Source organism: Squalius cephalus, assembly GCF_949319135.1.
Source record: "Squalius cephalus genome assembly, chromosome: 22".
NCBI classification, from domain to species: domain Eukaryota; kingdom Metazoa; phylum Chordata; class Actinopteri; order Cypriniformes; family Leuciscidae; genus Squalius; species Squalius cephalus.
This window is the reverse complement of record NC_137143.1, coordinates 18,509,285-18,527,948: the sequence shown is the minus strand read 5'-3', so window position 1 is coordinate 18,527,948 and position 18,664 is coordinate 18,509,285. Positions and strand designations below refer to the sequence as shown.

The following is an 18,664-nucleotide window of genomic DNA, read 5'->3' as shown; positions in this document are numbered from 1 at the left end:
CTGATTGAGATCGTTCTGATTGACGGATTCCGGTTGACTGTTTACATGGGATGTTATCTAAACCGATCTGGTGTTTACATGTGCTGACGCTTTCAGTCGAAGTCATTTTCTGACATGCGCACACAGCTTGTCTGACGGATCTGGAAGCTCATTATTATTTCCACGTTTTCAATCCTGTCAAGATGGTGCATCACTTAATTGTCGCGTTTAGTTGTAGGCATCAGACGCGTTTCCACTGTCGGGCCAGTGCGAGCCATAAACGGGCCGTTTTATTGTATTGTGTAGGCTATTGTTCTTTGTTAATTATTGTCTTGTTTTGTAGCCTATTTGCATCAGTTTTTCATTCTCATACTCATATCACACTCATGATAGCATATAATTAAATATAGGCCATCATTATTGTAAAAAAAAAAAAGAAGAAAAAAAAGGAAGTTTTATCAGAAAACTGATCGGAAAGAAATCACTGGAAACAGCCTGATCGATCGCAAAACAAGAGCGACTGTTTGCTGGCATTTTTGTTGTTTAATTGAATTTTAAAACCCAAGAATAGATGTTTTACCACAGGTTTACAATAAAAATCGATACATTTATCATAATGAATTCATTTGTGTCAAAATTGCACACTAGTCACAGAAATAAAGTGGTTTACCGTTTATGACGTTTGTGAACGTTTACAAAAGAAAGAGGACACAAAACTTATTCGCGTCTGTTTCTGTTTATTTGGTAGCCTAGTAACAGGACGTATTTACATCACATTTAGAAAGAATGTTCATTTCTACAAATATGCCACCAAAAATATGACCTGAGGAGCTTTAGCACTCTCTCCCAGAAGGATACAGTTATATTTTCAGTCAGAGAAAAAGAGGATAGTCCGAGACATAGGCTACTGAAAGATAAAATAAAAACAGGATTATGATTTGTCTGATTTCTTCAAGCGTACATATTTTCCATGTTTACTATGGTAATGTTTAGCGTGCATAGTTTTTTTGCATCGGGTATAAATATTCCTACCTTATACGGTGATCAGAATCCACATCAGATCACAAACAGAAGGCATTATGTTAGCTGACAGAATTATCTGGCGCAAAACCAGGCATGCGCAGAAAGACGTACGCTCAAAGTAATCGGAACAGCTCGTTTACATGGTGTAATCTTTCGTTTGATCGGTTCATGAAAAGGTTTATTCCACCCCCTTCAATCCGACTGAAATTTCAATCGGTTTGAGCATTTTTATTCCGATTGAGGTGTTGACATGGAGCATTTTCATTCTGATTGGACTTGCACCTGGTTATAATCGGAATACAATGCTACATGTAAACGGGGCTATTGATCCGTGATCCGTTCGGATCAATATCTTCGGTTCGGCACACACGTGATTCGCGGATTGATTTATGAAAAAAAAAGAAGTTGTGCGCATGTTCAGTCCACACACAGCGTGGTCATGGCGAGCGGAGAAACGGAGGAGCTTGAACGCCCCGCGTCATTTAAAATTACCTGTATGGGAGCATTTTGGCTTCCCTGGAACACGCGTCTATTTGGCTTCAAACGCTCGCTTTATCATTATACGCGCGCGGCACGTCCTATTCGCTTTGGACGCGCGAAAGGATTCAAACTGTTCAAGCATCGAACTAGACGCGAATTTGACGCTCTATTCGCGTTTCGTGTGAACGCAGCAAAATGAACAGGCTGCGAGATTGCAATGTGTGTGTGTGTGTGTGTGTGTGTGTGAGAGAGAGAGCGAGAGAGAGAGGCACGGGCGCGATCGAACAGTGGAAACATGTGGAACAGTCAAACTGTAAACTTGTCAAACTGTAACCTACAACCGTCACCCAAACACACACACACACACACACACACACACACACACACACACACACACACACACACACACACACACACACACACACACACACACACACACACACAGTGTTTAAAAGCAAAAATTATCTCATCTTTTGGACATTCATCATATTGCATTGGTTTTCATTTCTTGTCCTCAAACAGAGTAATCTGTTTATTTTGAAGTTACACATTCTACATTGATTAAAAAAGAAAATCAAATGTGTTAATATTATTTTATACAGAAATAAATTATTTATAATTCAGATGAGAATAACGTTAAAGTTTAATTTAAATTTTAAATTCATTCAGGTACAATTACCAAACATATCTCAAGGTCTTTAGAATAAAGGGTGGCAGTCTTTCATTATCAACTGTTGTTGTGGACTATATACTGGAGAAGTATTTGTTCTCCATTTGAGTGAGATGTTTTTATGTGGCTAATTGAGCAAAGTTGATGTGGCTAATTGAGCAAAACTATTCTTCCATATATTTTATTATTAGTAGTATTAGTTCAAGATTAAAATAAAAATATCGGATTGATTTCGGTATCGGCAAATAGCCAAAGCTGCGGCATCGGTATCGTATCGGAAGTGAAAAAGTGGTATCGGGACATCGGTGGAAACACATCAAGCATGGCCACGTTACATCATCCCGTCGCGCACCCACTGTTGATTATATATTTTTTTATTTAATATTTTAAAAGTGTTAATAAACAAAAAGACAAAACTTATGTTTATTTGTCTTGTCTTTTTTTTTTTTTTTTGCTGATCCGAAAAATGATCCGATCCGTGACTCTGATCCGAGAAACGATCCGAACCGTGAGTTTTTTGATCCGTTGCACCCCTAGAAACAAACCTATAATCCTCTGACGTGATCCAGAAATGGTATTCATTTATAAAAACTGTATTCCATTACGATTGTGGTGTCGATCGTGGTAATAAGAACCTGCTAGAGACCTGCTTTACTAAAATAAAATTCAGCATTAGTGGTACTAGATGTGTTTCAGATTCACTGTCTGATTGATTTGAGCACTTGTATGCATATTTTCTTTAATTTATCTATTTGATATTTAATTGAATTAAATTATATAATAATTGTCATTATATATAATTTTTTTTTAGATTTGTATTTATACACAAACAAATGTATTAACAACATAAATATAAACATATATGCGTTATTATCCCTTAATAATATTTTTATTAAATAATGCGTTCTGTAGCAAACTACTTTTGGATGGAAAAAGTTGAGAATCACGAAATCTAGTAGCATCGACTGCTGCAGTTTTGGTACCTGGAGTGTATTAAGGACACAATCAGTTCACTGTGCCAGCAATATTCATGACAGAGGCTCCGCTGATTCATTTAATTGGTGGAGTCACTGACCACACATTTCAATGGTGATCGGGATCATCAACGACAGGAAGCCAGCTGCCCTCGCTCATTAATATGCATGAGCATCTGTATTCAGAGAAGCCTCCTTGGGTGGTAGACTCAAAATTGGACCCTCAATGTATAGCAGGGAGAGATCAGGAAAGGGATAAAGAAAGGCTGATTTAGCCAAAGGTCCTTTAAATGTGTGCGTCGTCATCAGCTGTTCTCAATGAAAAGTAAATTTTTTTTTCTTATACTCATTAATTGAGCCTGCTCACACGCTCATACGTTTGTGAAATGAGTTGAGGTCTGTTTTATATTTATTAGATCAAGGATTGCATCTTTAATAATGTGTGACAGCTTGCCATGGGTTTCTCGAGTGGCTTCACAATCAATAGCAGAGGCTTATGATCCAAATAACCCCAGAGTAATGAAACGAGATTAAGATGTAATTTCTGCCTATAACCGCACATATTATTCTTTTCAACACAATGTAATTCATTTCTGGGTGTAAAATGTGCTCACTCAGTCCTCTGTGAGTCCTGGTCAGTAATGCTGCAGTAACGCTTATAGGCTTTGACTGGGTGATGTATGTACTGAGCATCACTGGTTGCCTCTGGTCACTCTGCACTAATGAAACCAATAGAGCTGACTCTCAGTGTTGAACCACTGTGCGAACACACAAGTGAACAACAAGGTAGGCTTTTCCTTACATTTCTCTTAACCTGCCAACCATTATTCTAGCCACTGCTGACTTGTTTTATTCACCAATCTGTGCCGTGATGCTTCTCTCGGCTCAGTTAATGGGAGGAGATGCAGTTGTTTTATTGATTGGGACCTGAAGGTGTACAAGTCAGGAGTTTAATCGCCTGCTTGACTTTATCAGTAGCCACCATTGTCAGCACTGCATATCAGCTCTTTAGAATATTTAGTTAAGAATATGTCTGCTTCATATTTCACCAAAAAAGAAAGAAATTAGAAATTAAATTATTCTTTTTAAAAAATTATCCCTGATTTAAGGCCTGTTCACAGCAAGAATGATAACTATAAAGATAACTTAAAGATGCTGAAATTTGCCTTGATCTTTTGACATATGAGGTCTTTTACCATTAAAACTTATTATAAACGACATGACTGACATTTGCCTACACTGAATGTGAGCATCACATCAAAAGCAAGTACCCATTATAATCACTGATGCTGTCTACACTGGATGGATACAGTATACAGATGTGCATTCAGTGTCTAAATTTTATGTTAGGGGAGTCTGTCGACAACAGGACAAATGTAAGAGTGAAAGAACATTCGCTTTGACACGTCCAGTCAAAACAGCTCGTTTGCGTCTTGTACAGATTTCAGAAGGATCTCAGCGTCGAAAACAAGTGGATGATTTATTGTAATGCATAATGTAATGGATAGTTAGCAAAGAACATTTTGTAGAAAGCGAACTGATCTTACAGCAGCTGCATCACAAACCATGCTTTGTCTGTAAATTACAGTTTTATATAGAAAATGTTTTCAAAGCACTTGTTGATACTGTCTCCTATGCAATGACGTTAGGCAATCATAACAGTGGCCTTTTATTGACAAGCCTTAAAGGAGCCGCCCCTTAAAAACAGATCATTTCAGACAGAGGGGCAGAATAAAGATTAAAAATAATATTTTTTATGCATATATATATATATATATATATATATATATATATATATATATATATATATACACAGTAATATTTAACATTATAAGTGTACCTCAAGGAATATATTAAAATGATAAAAAAAATATCCACGTCATGACCCCTTTAAAATAGTTTAAAAAAGAAAAAAATAATTTTCTTTTCTTGCCGTGTGACCTGGACATGCTTTTGTGAGATTCAACCAGGTATTAAATTCTATCTATTATATTTATCTTGTACTGTAGAATGTACCACATTGGTTTCACTTGTGTGGCATTTTGTATTAGCAGCATTTTAGCTTTTTGATAAAAGATAGTGGATGCATTGAGGATAGAGGATGTATTAGGAATTCTCTTCTCTGGATCCGAGCTTGTGTAATCTTATTTTGTGCGTGTGTGTGCGTGCTGGGTTGATGACAGAGATGAAGTATCAACAGTAGCTGATCTGATCACCGCTGTGGTCTGATAGGATTAAACCCTGTTCAGCTACACTGTTTACGAGGGGTTTTCACCACAAACGTGTGTGTGTGTGTGTTTATAAGTATCTGGGGGTGTGTGTGCAGAATGTGTAAGAGGGAAAGAGACGAAGGTGGGGTGCTCTGAAAGAAATCGAGAGAGAGAGAGAGAGAGAGAGAGAGGAGATTGTGTGCAAGCTTCATGTTTATATTCAACATTCTACAGCATTTTCATACCATGTCCTTTTAGCCCTTCAGTTTATAATAAATGATCTGCAGAAGGTGTGACTTAATTGTGGGAGTGTAAACTTTCAGATTCTTTCAGAATCTTTCAGAAAAGATTCAGATCTATCTATTCATCTATCCATCCACCAATCCATCCATCCATCCATCGTCATCCATCCAAGTAATATACTATACTATACTACCAGTCAAAAGTTTGGAATAATTAGGATTTTTAGAAGTCTCATATGCTCATCAAGACTGCATTTTCTTGATGAAAAATACATCAAAAACAGTGATATTGCGAAGTATTATTACAATTTAAAAGAAAAGTTTTCTATATCAATATATTTTAAGATGTACACTTTATTCTTGTGATAGTAAAGGTACATTATCAGCAGCCTTTATTACAGTCTTCAGAGTCACATAATCTTTCAGAAATTATCGAAATATATTGATCTGTGCTCAGTTGTTATCAATTATTATCAATACTCAATTATTAATAATGGAATAATGTTGAAAACAGTTTTTGCCTCTTAATATACACTCACCTAAAGGATTATTAGGAACACCATACTAATACTGTGTTTGACCCCCTTTCGCCTTCAGAACTGCCTTAATTGGGATGCACATCCAGGGCACAAAGCTCCCGTTCCACCACATCCCAAAGATGCTCTATTGGGTTGAGATCTGGTGACTGTGGGGGCCATTTTAGTACAGTTAACTCATTGTCATGTTCAAGAAACCAATTTGAAATGATTCGAGCTTTGTGACATGGTGCATTACCCTGCTGGAAGTAGCCATCAGAGGATGGGTACATGGTGGTCATAAAGGGATGGACATGGTCAGAAACAATGCTCAGGTAGGCCGTGGCATTTAAACGATGCTCAATTGGCACTAAGGGGCCTAAAGTGTGCCAAGAAAACATCCCCCACTCCATTACACCACCACCACCAGCCTGCACAGTGGTAACAAGGCATGATGGATCCATGTTCTCATTCTGTTTACGCCAAATTCTGACTCTACCATCTGAATGTCTCAACAGAAATCGAGACTCATTAGACCAGGCAACATTTTTCCAGTCTTCAACTGTCCAATTTTGGTGAGCTCGTGCAAATTGTAGCCTCTTTTTCCTATTTGTAGTGGAGATGAGTGGTACCCGGTGGGGTCTTCTGATGTTGTAGCCCATCCGCCTCAAGGTTGTGCGTGTTGTGGCTTCACAAATGCTGCATACCTCGGTTGTAACAAGTGGTTATTTCAATCAAAGTTGCTCTTCTATCAGCTTGAATCAGTCGGCCCATTCTCCTCTGACCTCTAGCATCAACAAGGCATTTTCGCCCACAGGACTGCCGCATACTGGATGTTTTTCACTTTTCACACCATTCTTTTTAAACCCTAGAAATGGTTGTGCGTGAAAATCCCAGTAACTGAGCAGATTGTGAAATACTCAGACCGGCCCGTCTGGCACCAACAACCATGCCACGCTCAAAATTGCTTAAATCACCTTTCTTTCCCATTCTGACATTCAGTTTGGAGTTCAGGAGATTGTCTTGACCAGGACCACACCCCTAAATGCATTGAAGCAACTGCCATGTGATTGGTTGATTAGATAATTGCATTAATGAGAAATTGAACAGGTGTTCCTAATAATCCTTTAGGTGAGTGTATACTGTATATACATACAGAAATTTTACAAAATACACATATCGACCAAAAAAAAGAAAAGAAACACAGATAAACAACAATATAAGAATAGTCGAGGAGAAAAAAGAAAGAAAAAAAAAGGTAAAAAAAGAAAAGAAAGACCTTATAATTTGAAATATTTATCTTTTGGGGGTGTTGAGTGTTTTAAGGTATTCAGTAATTTAACATCTTATACCCTTTCTCTCCTCACCCCACTCTCCTCTCCTCCAAATCATCCAAAAAATAACAATGATAATCAAGTAATACGATTTTATGATTAATATGGTTATCTGTGCACATCCCCGGGTGAAGGACAGTGCGCCTCCCACAGAACTTAATATTTTTGTCGAAACCATGATACATTTTTTTCATTATACTTTGATGAATAGATTCAAAAGAACACCATTTATTATTGAAATAGAAATCTTTTGTAACATTATAAATATCTTTACCGTCACTTTTGATCAATTTAATGTGTAAAGCTTTCCTGCTATTCCTGGCATCACAGGAACATATTACATTTTTAAATAAACTTCTTTTAACTGGTGGTCATAGTATTTCATTTTGTTTTGACTGTATTTTGATCAAATAAATGCAGCCTTGATGAGCATAAGAGACTTATTTCAACAACATTAAATCGTTCCAAACTTTTGACTGGTAATATATATTTATATAGTATTTTTGGAAGATGCAATCAAAATCCACTTGGCTCAAACTCCATATGATAACATATAGCGACTATGAGCAAGCATGGTATTTCTGTGTGCATGTATCACTATTACACAGTGTTGCTCCTAAATTGTACAGGTGGAAAGGACAAGATAAAGACAGAACAAGACACTGACACACATGCACACTCATCTGGCATTTGGGCAATGAGGGGGAAAAAAGCTAATTAGCCAAGCAGTCTTCTTAAACAACCCTCAATTAAATCAGCTGTCCACACAGGCGCTGCTTCAGCCGGACCAGTGCCTGATTTGTGTAGCCTGTCTGTTCTCTGGCACAAGCCACTGTTCCCTCTCTTGGCTGTATCCCAACTCGACTGGAGAGCTATCGCTAAATATCTACCCTTGCACACATACACAAAGACTGGCCACTTCTTCAGCACAAATGTCAATTGGATTGCAGTTTGGTGCAAGTATTCAGTGTGAGACTGTTCATTAGGTCTGCTGCCTTCAACAATGGAGCCATGTTGTGCTTAAACACTGGAATCTGACAGGCTTTATGGTCAGGATGAGGCTCACTGCAGTGAAGAAACGGTACATAGAGGAAGTAATTAGATAATGGAAGACAGGTGCAATGATATTTAGAGTTGAAGAGTGAGATGCTACATTCACACAAAAACCTTAAAGTGCCTAATGTAGACTTTCTGCCCAATTCCTTTTAAATGTGGTTAAAAAAAAATCACTCCTCAACATAACATCATCAACACGTTTCATAATCTTTTAATATGATGGCATATTATCATATTATAAGTCTGTGCATTAGCATGACATTTTTAACTATTACTATATATATATATATATATATATATATATATAATACATCAATATATCTGCTAATATAGATTTAGTGCATCAGTATCTGTATAATATACTTCATTATGGTGCAATTTACTGAATATTTTGAATGAATTAATATTTTAGAAAATAAGACATTTTATTTAATAACTGAATACTTTAATATTAAATATTTTATTTATATTTTATTTGATCATTTACTCAATGTAATAGTTTATAAAATAATAAATTGAATAGAATTTGCCATAATTTAGCTTTTATTCACCCCAATTATTTAATTTTATTTTAAATAATATTACATTTTATTATAATAATAATAATATTTTGTCACCATTGTTGTAATGTATAAAGTGCAATATAAATAAATGTGATTTGACTTAAGACATTTCAGTTCAATTTAATATCTTATAAACTATTATATTGAATTAAAATGTTGCGCTCTGTTCACCCTTAGTATATTATATGAAATTAGAAGTTTGTGCATCATTAACTTTTTAACTCCAACACCAATGTAACTTGCATCAATATGTATTTTAAACAAATCACTTTACAGTGGAATTTACGGAATATTTTAAACATTAAATATTTTATAAAATATGTTTTATTTAATATCTGAATATTTAAATTTTTAATGTTTTATTCCATTTATTTCAATTCAATATTTTATGAAATATTAAACTGAATAAAAATGTTGGCATAATTTCAAGTTAGATTGGTATAGTCAGTATATCTAGTATTCATTTGAATTTAACAGTCACATTCTTTGTGATTTTTTGATGTTCACATTATCATCCAAATAACAGATCTGTGTTACATGTAATAGAAAAACTGCAGTGTGAAGAGAAATGAGGAATGTAATGGATAGAACATGTGAATTATGATGATGATGATGAAGGTTATAATGCAGGTAGAGACACAGGGAAACTGAGAGAGCTGGTGTGAAAGAGATAATGGTGTCTATCAGAGGTGTTGTGGCAGGTGTGCAAACTGGACAGTCGCTGTCTGTTCCTTTATCTTGAAGCCACTACTCCCTCCGTTCACACTCCTCACACAAGGTCGTTTACGGCATTTCTGTTCTCCTTTTCTCGTTGAAGATCTCAAGCATTGTCCCATGTCTCTGGATGTCCAGAAGTCTAAAGTTATTTGCCCTAATCTGCCCTCTACTGACCTCTCATGTCCCCTAAGGCTCCTCAGAGCTCGCATGAACAATGACGTGTCAAAGTCAATTAGGCCTTGATTGATTTCTTCTCACCGCGTGTTTGACTGATTCACTTGTTCACTTTTTCTCCCAGTGATTGATATAATTGGGTTGGAATTGGATGGAATGAGGCGTACTCAGGTTTTTGTGTAAGGGGAAAGGGAAGGTCAATGAATAACCTTGAAATGGGCTTTTCTAAGTGGGGCCATTGTGATCTATAATACTGTATCTTGTGGGCGAAGAGAGAGCAAAGGTGACATATACCTCTCATTTGTGTATGATTGTGCGTGTTTGAGTTTGTGATTTTCAGTTATAATATGTTTACACACATTGTATATTGTGTTTCATGTGCCATTTCTCATTTGCATGTGTTTTTGTGTCTTCCAGACGGAGAATGCAGAAGGTGTTCATGTTCCTCTGAAACACCAGCTGATGCGGGTCATTGTGCGTGTGCTCCAGTACCGCATGCTGCTCACAGGTGAACACCTGTGATTCAGATATTTAGTCCTGATGATATTTTTTGCGCAGTTAATACGTTAACACATTCAGTCCCTTTTCTTTCTTTCAGACTTTTTTTTTTTATTAAAACAAAGCTGAAATAAAATTGAAATATTTACGGAGTCCTGCACATAACATACGGAGAAATATATATATATATATATATATATATATAGCTATATCATGGCCACTCATCATTATCAATGTGGCCACGATATACATATTGTTTCCCCGCATGCATTTGTGGGGTTCCGTAAATATTAGAAATAAAAAAAAATTATAAAAAAAAGGTGTTCACACTTCTTGTTCAGTTCTCTGTACTTTTGCTTCAGACCTAAATAGAACATGATACATTTAGTCCTGGTTCGCTTAGCGTTCACAATATCATTTTTGGTGTATGAATTTCTTTCTTCTGCTGAACACAAAAGAAGATATTTTAAAGAATGTCTGTAACCAAACGGTTGTCAGTAGCCATTGACTTCCAAAGTATGGAAGAAAAAAAATACTATGGAAGTCAATGGGGTCCATCAACTGTTTGGTTACCAATATTCTTCAAAATATCTTCTTTTGTGTTTCAATGTATAAAATGTATGAAATTCATACTGGTTTGGAACAACATGAGGGTGAGTAAATGATGACAAAATTTTCATTTTTTGGGTGAACTATCCCTTTAAACTAAAAATATAAATATAAAATAAAAGCTTATTTGAAATAGTAACATACTATAATAGTATTGAAATTACGCTAAAATAACACAGATGAGTTCTGTATATGTGGATGATGCTAAATATATGTATATCTACTATATAGAAAGATACTGGACAGAGGTTCATTTTTGTCTATATTTATCAAACTGCATCAAAACACAGGAAATACCGTAATTAAATAATAAAACTACTTTCTCAACAGTTCATGGACATAATCTTATGTGTAGAATTGATGTTTTGCTGCTGACTTGCAGTCCTGGTGTTTGCATTTTGATTACCGGAATTTCACTCGAGTCACTTTATGAGCTTTGATGATTAAATTTCACCATACAAAAGCTGTAAATGACAAGTTTCGAGTTTGAGCTAATTGTAAATAGCAAATAGCTCTGTGTGTGTGTATGTGTGTGTGTGTGTGTGTGTGTGTGTGTGTGTGTGGACATGTTTTTCTACACCGGTGGGGACTTAAACCTGAATGCACACAGACTCATGGGGACTCGTGTCACCGTGGGGACCTAAATTGAGGTCCCCATGGGTACAAAAGCTTATAAATCATACAGAATTAGTTTTTTTGAAAATGTAAAAATGCAGAATGTCTCCTGTGATGGGTAGGTTTAGGGATAGGGGCAGTGTAAGGGGATAGAATATACAGTTTGTACAGTATAAAAACCATTACGTCTATGGAGAGTCCTCACAAAGATAGTGCACCAGACATGCGTGTGTGTGTGTGTGTGTGTGTGTGTGTGTGTGTGTGTGATAAGTTATTTGAAATCACACAGAATGGAATGAAACAGTTGTAATGTTACATTGAATAAATGTGTTAAAAAGAAAAACAACTTTGTTGTGAGGGTGTAAATTGTTTTGCGTGAGTATAAGGCAGGCTGTTATCATTTCAACCTTGAGGGTGTGTATGTGGGATCCTGTACAAAACAAGACACAAGAGTGTGTATAAGAGGTATGAGCCTGTGAAAAATAATTTTGTCTTTTTTATCCTTCATGTGGTTTCTATCTCATTCTTTTCAGACTACTTAAACAATCTCTCCCCTGATTCGAAAGAGTATGAAGACACACAAGGTATTGTTGTCTCTGTCTTCTCTGTCACACAGTGATGAACACTGACCATATTTGATCTGTGAAAACACTAATCGTGCTCGTAACTGCAACTTTTTATCAACAGCTGCGCTGGTAATCGTGTCAGAAGTCGCAGACCAGGTTAATGACAATCTAAAACACGGGGTGAGTTGTCTCTGTTTGTGAGAGAGTGCATTGTTAATACATAAAGAAAAAGGAGCAAGGGGATATGATGTCATCAAAGTGTTCCAGGTGTCCAAAAACAAAGAGAGCAGTGTGAAATCAGCGGGACAGAGAGGCATTCCCAAACACACACACATATTCTCAAACAGACACAGAATCCTTCTATCTCTATTATTCATTTATTAACAGCTCTTTCTTGTTCTCATCCACATATGAGAAATAATAATTTTCATTTTCTAGTTCTATTTCTGTTTCTCACTCTTTTATATCTTTCTCCCTCAAAATCGCAGGAGAACCTGCTTCGTTTGGTTCATATTGACTACAGCGTGAGAGGAAAAAGAGACCTTCTCCAACCAGGAAGGGTAAATTCTGCTCCATACACTTTATTTACGGTTTCATGTTTATAGTTTACTACCGTTTTTACTGGCTGTAAAACCTGAAAGATCAGTAACAGCTATTAGACATCAAAGTTTCAAGTGAATAACACATTTACCCATAACTCACCTGACCTCTGGCACCTGTGTGTTTTGCAGGTTTTTGTCAAGGAGGGCACCCTGATGAAGGTCTCTCGTAAAAGCAGGCAGCCCAGACACCTCTTCCTGGTATCGTATCATGCTTCTGTACTTCGCTTGTGAAAAAGAAGTGTGCTCAATTGTACTGAATGTGCACTTGTTGTGTACTTCAAATCTTAAAGTATATATAAAAAAACTGTACTTGTAAATAATATAGTATTAATAAAATAAAAGGTCACTTGTGACTTAAGTATATTTAAAGCGAGTACACTTTCATGACTGTTTCATAACACGCTTAAGTAACACTTTCAAAAAGTCCACTTTGTAATAATGCAAAATTAAATGTTTTACTTTAAATTACATTTTGTTTGCTTGTCAGTACTTTCAGCCGTACACTTTAACCGTATTTCAAAAACAATAGAAGTAATTATGAAAGTACATATAAAAATGTACTTAAGTCTTACTCAAGTCAGTCAAAAAAGCTAATAATATATATTTAAAATTTAAATATAATACATTTTCGTTTACTGTAATTGCAGTTAACATGTAATTAAGTATCTGAAAACAACATTCAGTTCACACTCAAGTGTTTTAAGGTATATTATTCCATAATGCTAAAGTATGCTAAAGTGTACTTCTTTCTCACAAGGGTTTGTTTACATGCCTTAGAACTGGTGGCTTCACTGTCATTTGGAGCTCACATGACTTGTGTGTTTGGTAAATACATGTTTTCAACAATATTGATCAGACCAATTGGCAGAACGGGACCATTAACAGCTTCTCTTTCAGTTAGACTTTTATGGCTTCTTGCGTTTCGGAAATGTGTCTGATGGCAAGTGCGTGTTGCATTCTGATCATTAGATAGAGTTGGATTTAGTCAAATTCTGTCATTGCAGAGCAACCGTCTGAAGGAAATCTTGCTCGGCAAGTTTAGTTAAACTGTCAACATGTTTACAGCTAGCTGCGTTACACATTCAGTTCAGTGACAGACATTTGAAGGTGCCTTTATCGCCCCCTTGAGTACTGAGTAGTTATAGACAGGTATCGCTGATATTTGGTCATTCAAAACACGCCAGCCAGTTTCTTAGAGAGTAAGTGAGCCGGTATATATGTGCCGTAAGTGTTCACCGGACACTGGAGGCTATGTTAGCTGTAGCACAAGGCTACCCCCACCCGTCTCTGTACCGCTGTTGTTTTCGAGGGTCGTACTTCCACTCAGGATGTCTGTTGTAGGTCAGTGGATGCCAGCTTCCTGTGCTGGGACTGTACTGACAGCACACTGAAGTCTAGGCCCAGAGAACAACAGATCAACAACACTGAGCCACCGCAGCTGAAAATAACACTAAAACCATTAGACTGAGCAGTCACTGAAGTACCACTTCCTGGTTTTCTGAATGTCTTGATGAGATTTTAAGAATGCTGTACAGATTTGACATCTAGGTATTGTTGAGTTTTGCTAAGATGCTTTAAATCAACTTGCACTATAATTTGAGTTATCAGTACAAATCTTTATTTCAGCAAAGATGCATTAAATCAAAATCAAAAGTGACATTCTACAAAAGATTTCTATTTCAAATAAATGCTGTTCTTTTTAACTTTCTTGTTTTGAATATATATATATATATATATATATATATATATATATATATATATATATATATATATATAGAATATTAGGATGATTTCTGAAGGATCATGAGACACTGAAGACTGGAATAATGATGCTGAAAATTCATCACAGAAATAAATTACATAAATCACGTTACAATAAATAAAGTACAGTTTAAACTATATTAAGAGTTATTTTAAATTGTAATAATATTTCAAGATATTACATGGAGCTTCCTGTAGCTCAAACAGTAAATAATGGTGCTAGCAATGCCAAAGTCATGGGTTCTACTATTTGTGACAAATTGAGCACCATGTGATTCACAACGTCATATACGAGATGACTTGTCTCTTAGCAAAACTGCACTTGCCAACAACAACAAAAATACGTATACGTACAGGAAGTTGTGACACTCTTGGCTCTGAAGACCCTAGATATTGGATGGCTTTCTTTCATCTCTCCTGCTGCTGTTCTGTCCTTCCTGCTCTCTTGCCCTCCTTGAATCGATCAAGCTCTGACTGATGTTTTTTTATGAGAGCTCGTGACTGATGTCATAGACTCCAGCACTGACTGGGTGTAATATGATGTCAGAGGGTCCCCTGGTAACGATGACTCTTTGAGTTCTGGATATAATTTATGGAGTAATAAGTGAATCGGCTCAAAAAATCCCACCAACAAACCATTACTCTCACACTGATGCTCGAGGGCCATTTCCTCCGTTAAAACCACCCATCACTGCCTGTACTAATCTGCCACTTCTTCCCTACAACAGGGAAGACTCAAAGCTGTCAGTGTCTTTGAAGAACTACCTCTGGTTCAGAAATACACCATCATGGAAAACATGTCAGGGAATTTCAGTTTTGTGATTTACAGTGTTACACGTCATTTTTGGTCATTGAAATAAAGCTAAAATAAAATGTAAATATTAGATGAAAAAGTAAAACTTAAAGGAATATTACAAATGCTGCTTTGGTAACTTACTGAAATAAAATAAAGTACTAAAATTAATAAAAAATAAAATAAAATAAATGAAAGCTAAATAAAAATATTACAAAATAGAAAAATGTACATAAAATTACTAAAACTACTAAAATTAAAATAAAAAATGCACATTTAAAATATGACCAATTCTATAATAGTATATAAATAATACTAAAATAACTCTGGCTTTACAGGCCTGGAAAAGTGATTTAAAACGATTATTTTGTTTTAATTACTATTATTTGTAATTTGTGTAAGCTACTAGTTTCGAAGAATTGTCTGACATAAAACATGTTTTGATAAAACAAACATGACATGACATTAAAAACAGAAAATCTGTCCCAGCAATCTCTATGAAATGATCAAAAATCCTTATCCAGTAATCATAAACAGCTGGAAAAGTCAGAGTAAAATTCACAGGTCAAAGGTTATAGAAACCCTACTGTGACATATTCATCAGGGATAAGCTTTATTGTGTGAGATTTTAGTTAAGTAACATTGTGGTGCAGTTTTTTCAGAACCTTGGCTACTGTAATCATATCAGATCACTATTGAGATTTTACTTAGGACCAGTGGTTTGTTGGTCCAGTCTCAAGGGACACGCACACTAGTTACATGAGAATCTGTAGCATTTTTGTTCAGGACAGTATTGTTGTGTCCATTAAAATCTCAGCTGTTTCAGGGTTGTTGTGGCTGTTAGTGTTGATGTTTTTGTTGTCCCTGTCTTGCTGCCTCCACCCAAAAAGCCTTTCTCAGGAGCGTCCGGACTGAATTCCTGGACTCTGCCTGTGAACTGCGGATGTTTGGGGCACGCACATTGCATTTCTGATGTCACCACTTTTGTTTGGAGCTATATATGTCAAGCAAACACAATGGTTTGAAGTTATAGGGCTTGTCTGTTTGTGGGCGTGAGCTTGTGTTCCTTTCACAACTACATCATTGTCAGGACTGAAGCGCAGAAAAATATCCCATAAACTGTTTTTATCATGCACAACCTATTGAATTGAACATGTGAATTGCTTTCTTGAGTACTAAACTGAACGTGCTACACTTGTGGAAGAATGTGTATTGCAAAGGCAGGAATGAAATGCATTGTGTGAAAGCTATTTTAAGCAGTGATTCTCAACCAAGGGTCCGGGGCCACTAGGGGGCCTCAGCAAACTTCAAACAAAGCCTCAAGATTACTAAAAATGTTTTAAAATAAGACAAAACAAGCTCTAAAATAAGCTACACAACAAAAAGGTTATTCTAATTTTGTTTTATTTTTTATAATCTTTTATTTAATTTTTTTTACACTTTATTTTTAAGGTGTCCCTGTTACAGTGTAACTACAAATAAGTACGGAGTAATATTAATTAACAACCTGAACTTGCTATAGGGTTAGGATTAGTGGGTTGTAATTATGCATAGTTTACTGTTATAACTATAGTAAGTACATGTGTAACAAGGACTTTATAAAATAAAGTGTTACTGTTATTGTAATCTATGGGCACTCCTAATTTCTGTCATTTAAAAAGGGTAGTGGGGGGATTCAGGTATTGTGGACAGGTTGAGAACCACTGATTTAAAAGCTTTTACTGCCTCCTTGTGGTGAAAATAAACACAACATAATAATAGAAGGAAAGCATCACTATTACTTTTGCTCATAATAAGATTAGGGGTTACAGTATTGTTATTGCCTATAGTAGTAATAATGATGCTTATATTTCTAATTAAAATGAAATAATTGAAATATATAATCTAAATTATTATCATGTTAGTTAAATAATAAAGCTCTCCACATAGCACTCATGTTATTTAGTCGGCATGAAACAAGTTGTGACAGTCTTTTCTTCCCTATTGTGATGTATATCCGAGTAAAATAGCTTCTCTATCAGAGAAGAGATGTCGATGCAAGAGGGAGGGTAATGGTTTAACAATGAAGTAAATAAAAACAGTATAAATCTCTGGAAATGTCCCATTTTAGCTAAGTGAATGTGTGTGTTGCAGATGAATGACGTGATGCTGTACACCTACCCTCAGCAGGATGGTAAATACAGGCTGAAGAACACACTGACTTTAAGTGGAATGAAGGTAAGAAAGCAGCACTTCTCAGAAGATCAGTTTCATTTTTTTTGTTTATCCAACTAAGAAACAAAATGGTTGACTCCATTAGATGAGGTGTGATTCAAATGGTATTAAGTATTTTAAAATGTATGTGTTTTCATGTGTCTGTAGGTCAGTAAACCTGTCATAGACAATGTGCTCAACACGCTCAGAATAGAAGTCAGCGAGGTTACCATCACCCTCTCAGCGAGGTAATAAGCATTTCCATAATTGTTTGCATGTGTCTGTACTGTATGTACTGATATTCAGTCACTTCAAGCATGGCTTCTTTCTGTCTCTGATAGTTCTTTAGGAGAGAGAGAAGACTGGTTCCACACGTTGAGCCGGGCTATAGCGGATCACGCTGCAGGCCTCAATACCTTCAGCTGCTCTAGTGAGGTGTGAGGATATTATCTTACACTGACACCATACAAAAACATCTACAGTATGGTCCAGTTATAAAACCGGCAACAGAAGGAACATCATCACAAAGCTTTTGTTTATTGCATTAGTATTCAGTATTAAAGAGGCCATAATATGCCCTTTTTGTTTTTGGGGTCTACTAGAATAGGTTTTCATGCTTGACTGTTCAAAAAACATTACCTTTCCCAGTCTGTCTGTTACACTCTTTTTAGTTCCTTTCTCTATGAAGCCCCTCTGCCCAAAAAGCACAATGTGCTCTGATTGGTTGGCTGGACCAGTGTGTTGTGATTGGTCAAATGCTTCAAGCATGTTTTGGAAATGTCACACCCTTAACCATGTTAGATCCAGGGCGGAAAAAGCAGCGTCTCTTAGACTAACGCAACTCAACCAGGCCTCACCCCTTATTTTGTGTATGCCTTAGGCAGGAATTATTTAAATCAGGGATATATTGTGATGTGTTCGTTCCCAGAAGAAAACTCAAGACTACAATCGAGGCGTTGTCAGAATCATGCTTACTGATATAGAGAATAACTCCTTTTTCAGTGACTTTGTAACTTTGCAGACCTTAATCATGCTCAAACAGCAACATTACACACTAAAGAAAGTTTAAACTGTATACTAAGCATAATAG

General features: G+C 36.1%; 1 protein-coding gene across 4 annotated transcripts in view; it reads left to right on the top strand.

Annotated features, from left to right (window-relative positions):
- The window catches only part of fgd5a (FYVE, RhoGEF and PH domain containing 5a), a 61,763-nt gene that overhangs the window by 34,924 nt on the left and 8,175 nt on the right, over window positions 1–18,664 (top strand). For all 4 annotated transcript variants that reach the window (XM_079856634.1, XM_079856635.1, XM_079856637.1 and 1 more), the window contains 8 exons: window positions 10,355–10,445; window positions 12,193–12,243; window positions 12,347–12,405; window positions 12,714–12,785; window positions 12,957–13,025; window positions 17,515–17,598; window positions 17,743–17,822; window positions 17,916–18,009. In XM_079856634.1, coding sequence (XP_079712760.1) covers window positions 10,355–10,445; window positions 12,193–12,243; window positions 12,347–12,405; window positions 12,714–12,785; window positions 12,957–13,025; window positions 17,515–17,598; window positions 17,743–17,822; window positions 17,916–18,009 — 600 coding nt within the window. The remainder of the gene's footprint in view (window positions 1–10,354; window positions 10,446–12,192; window positions 12,244–12,346; window positions 12,406–12,713; window positions 12,786–12,956; window positions 13,026–17,514; window positions 17,599–17,742; window positions 17,823–17,915; window positions 18,010–18,664) is intronic.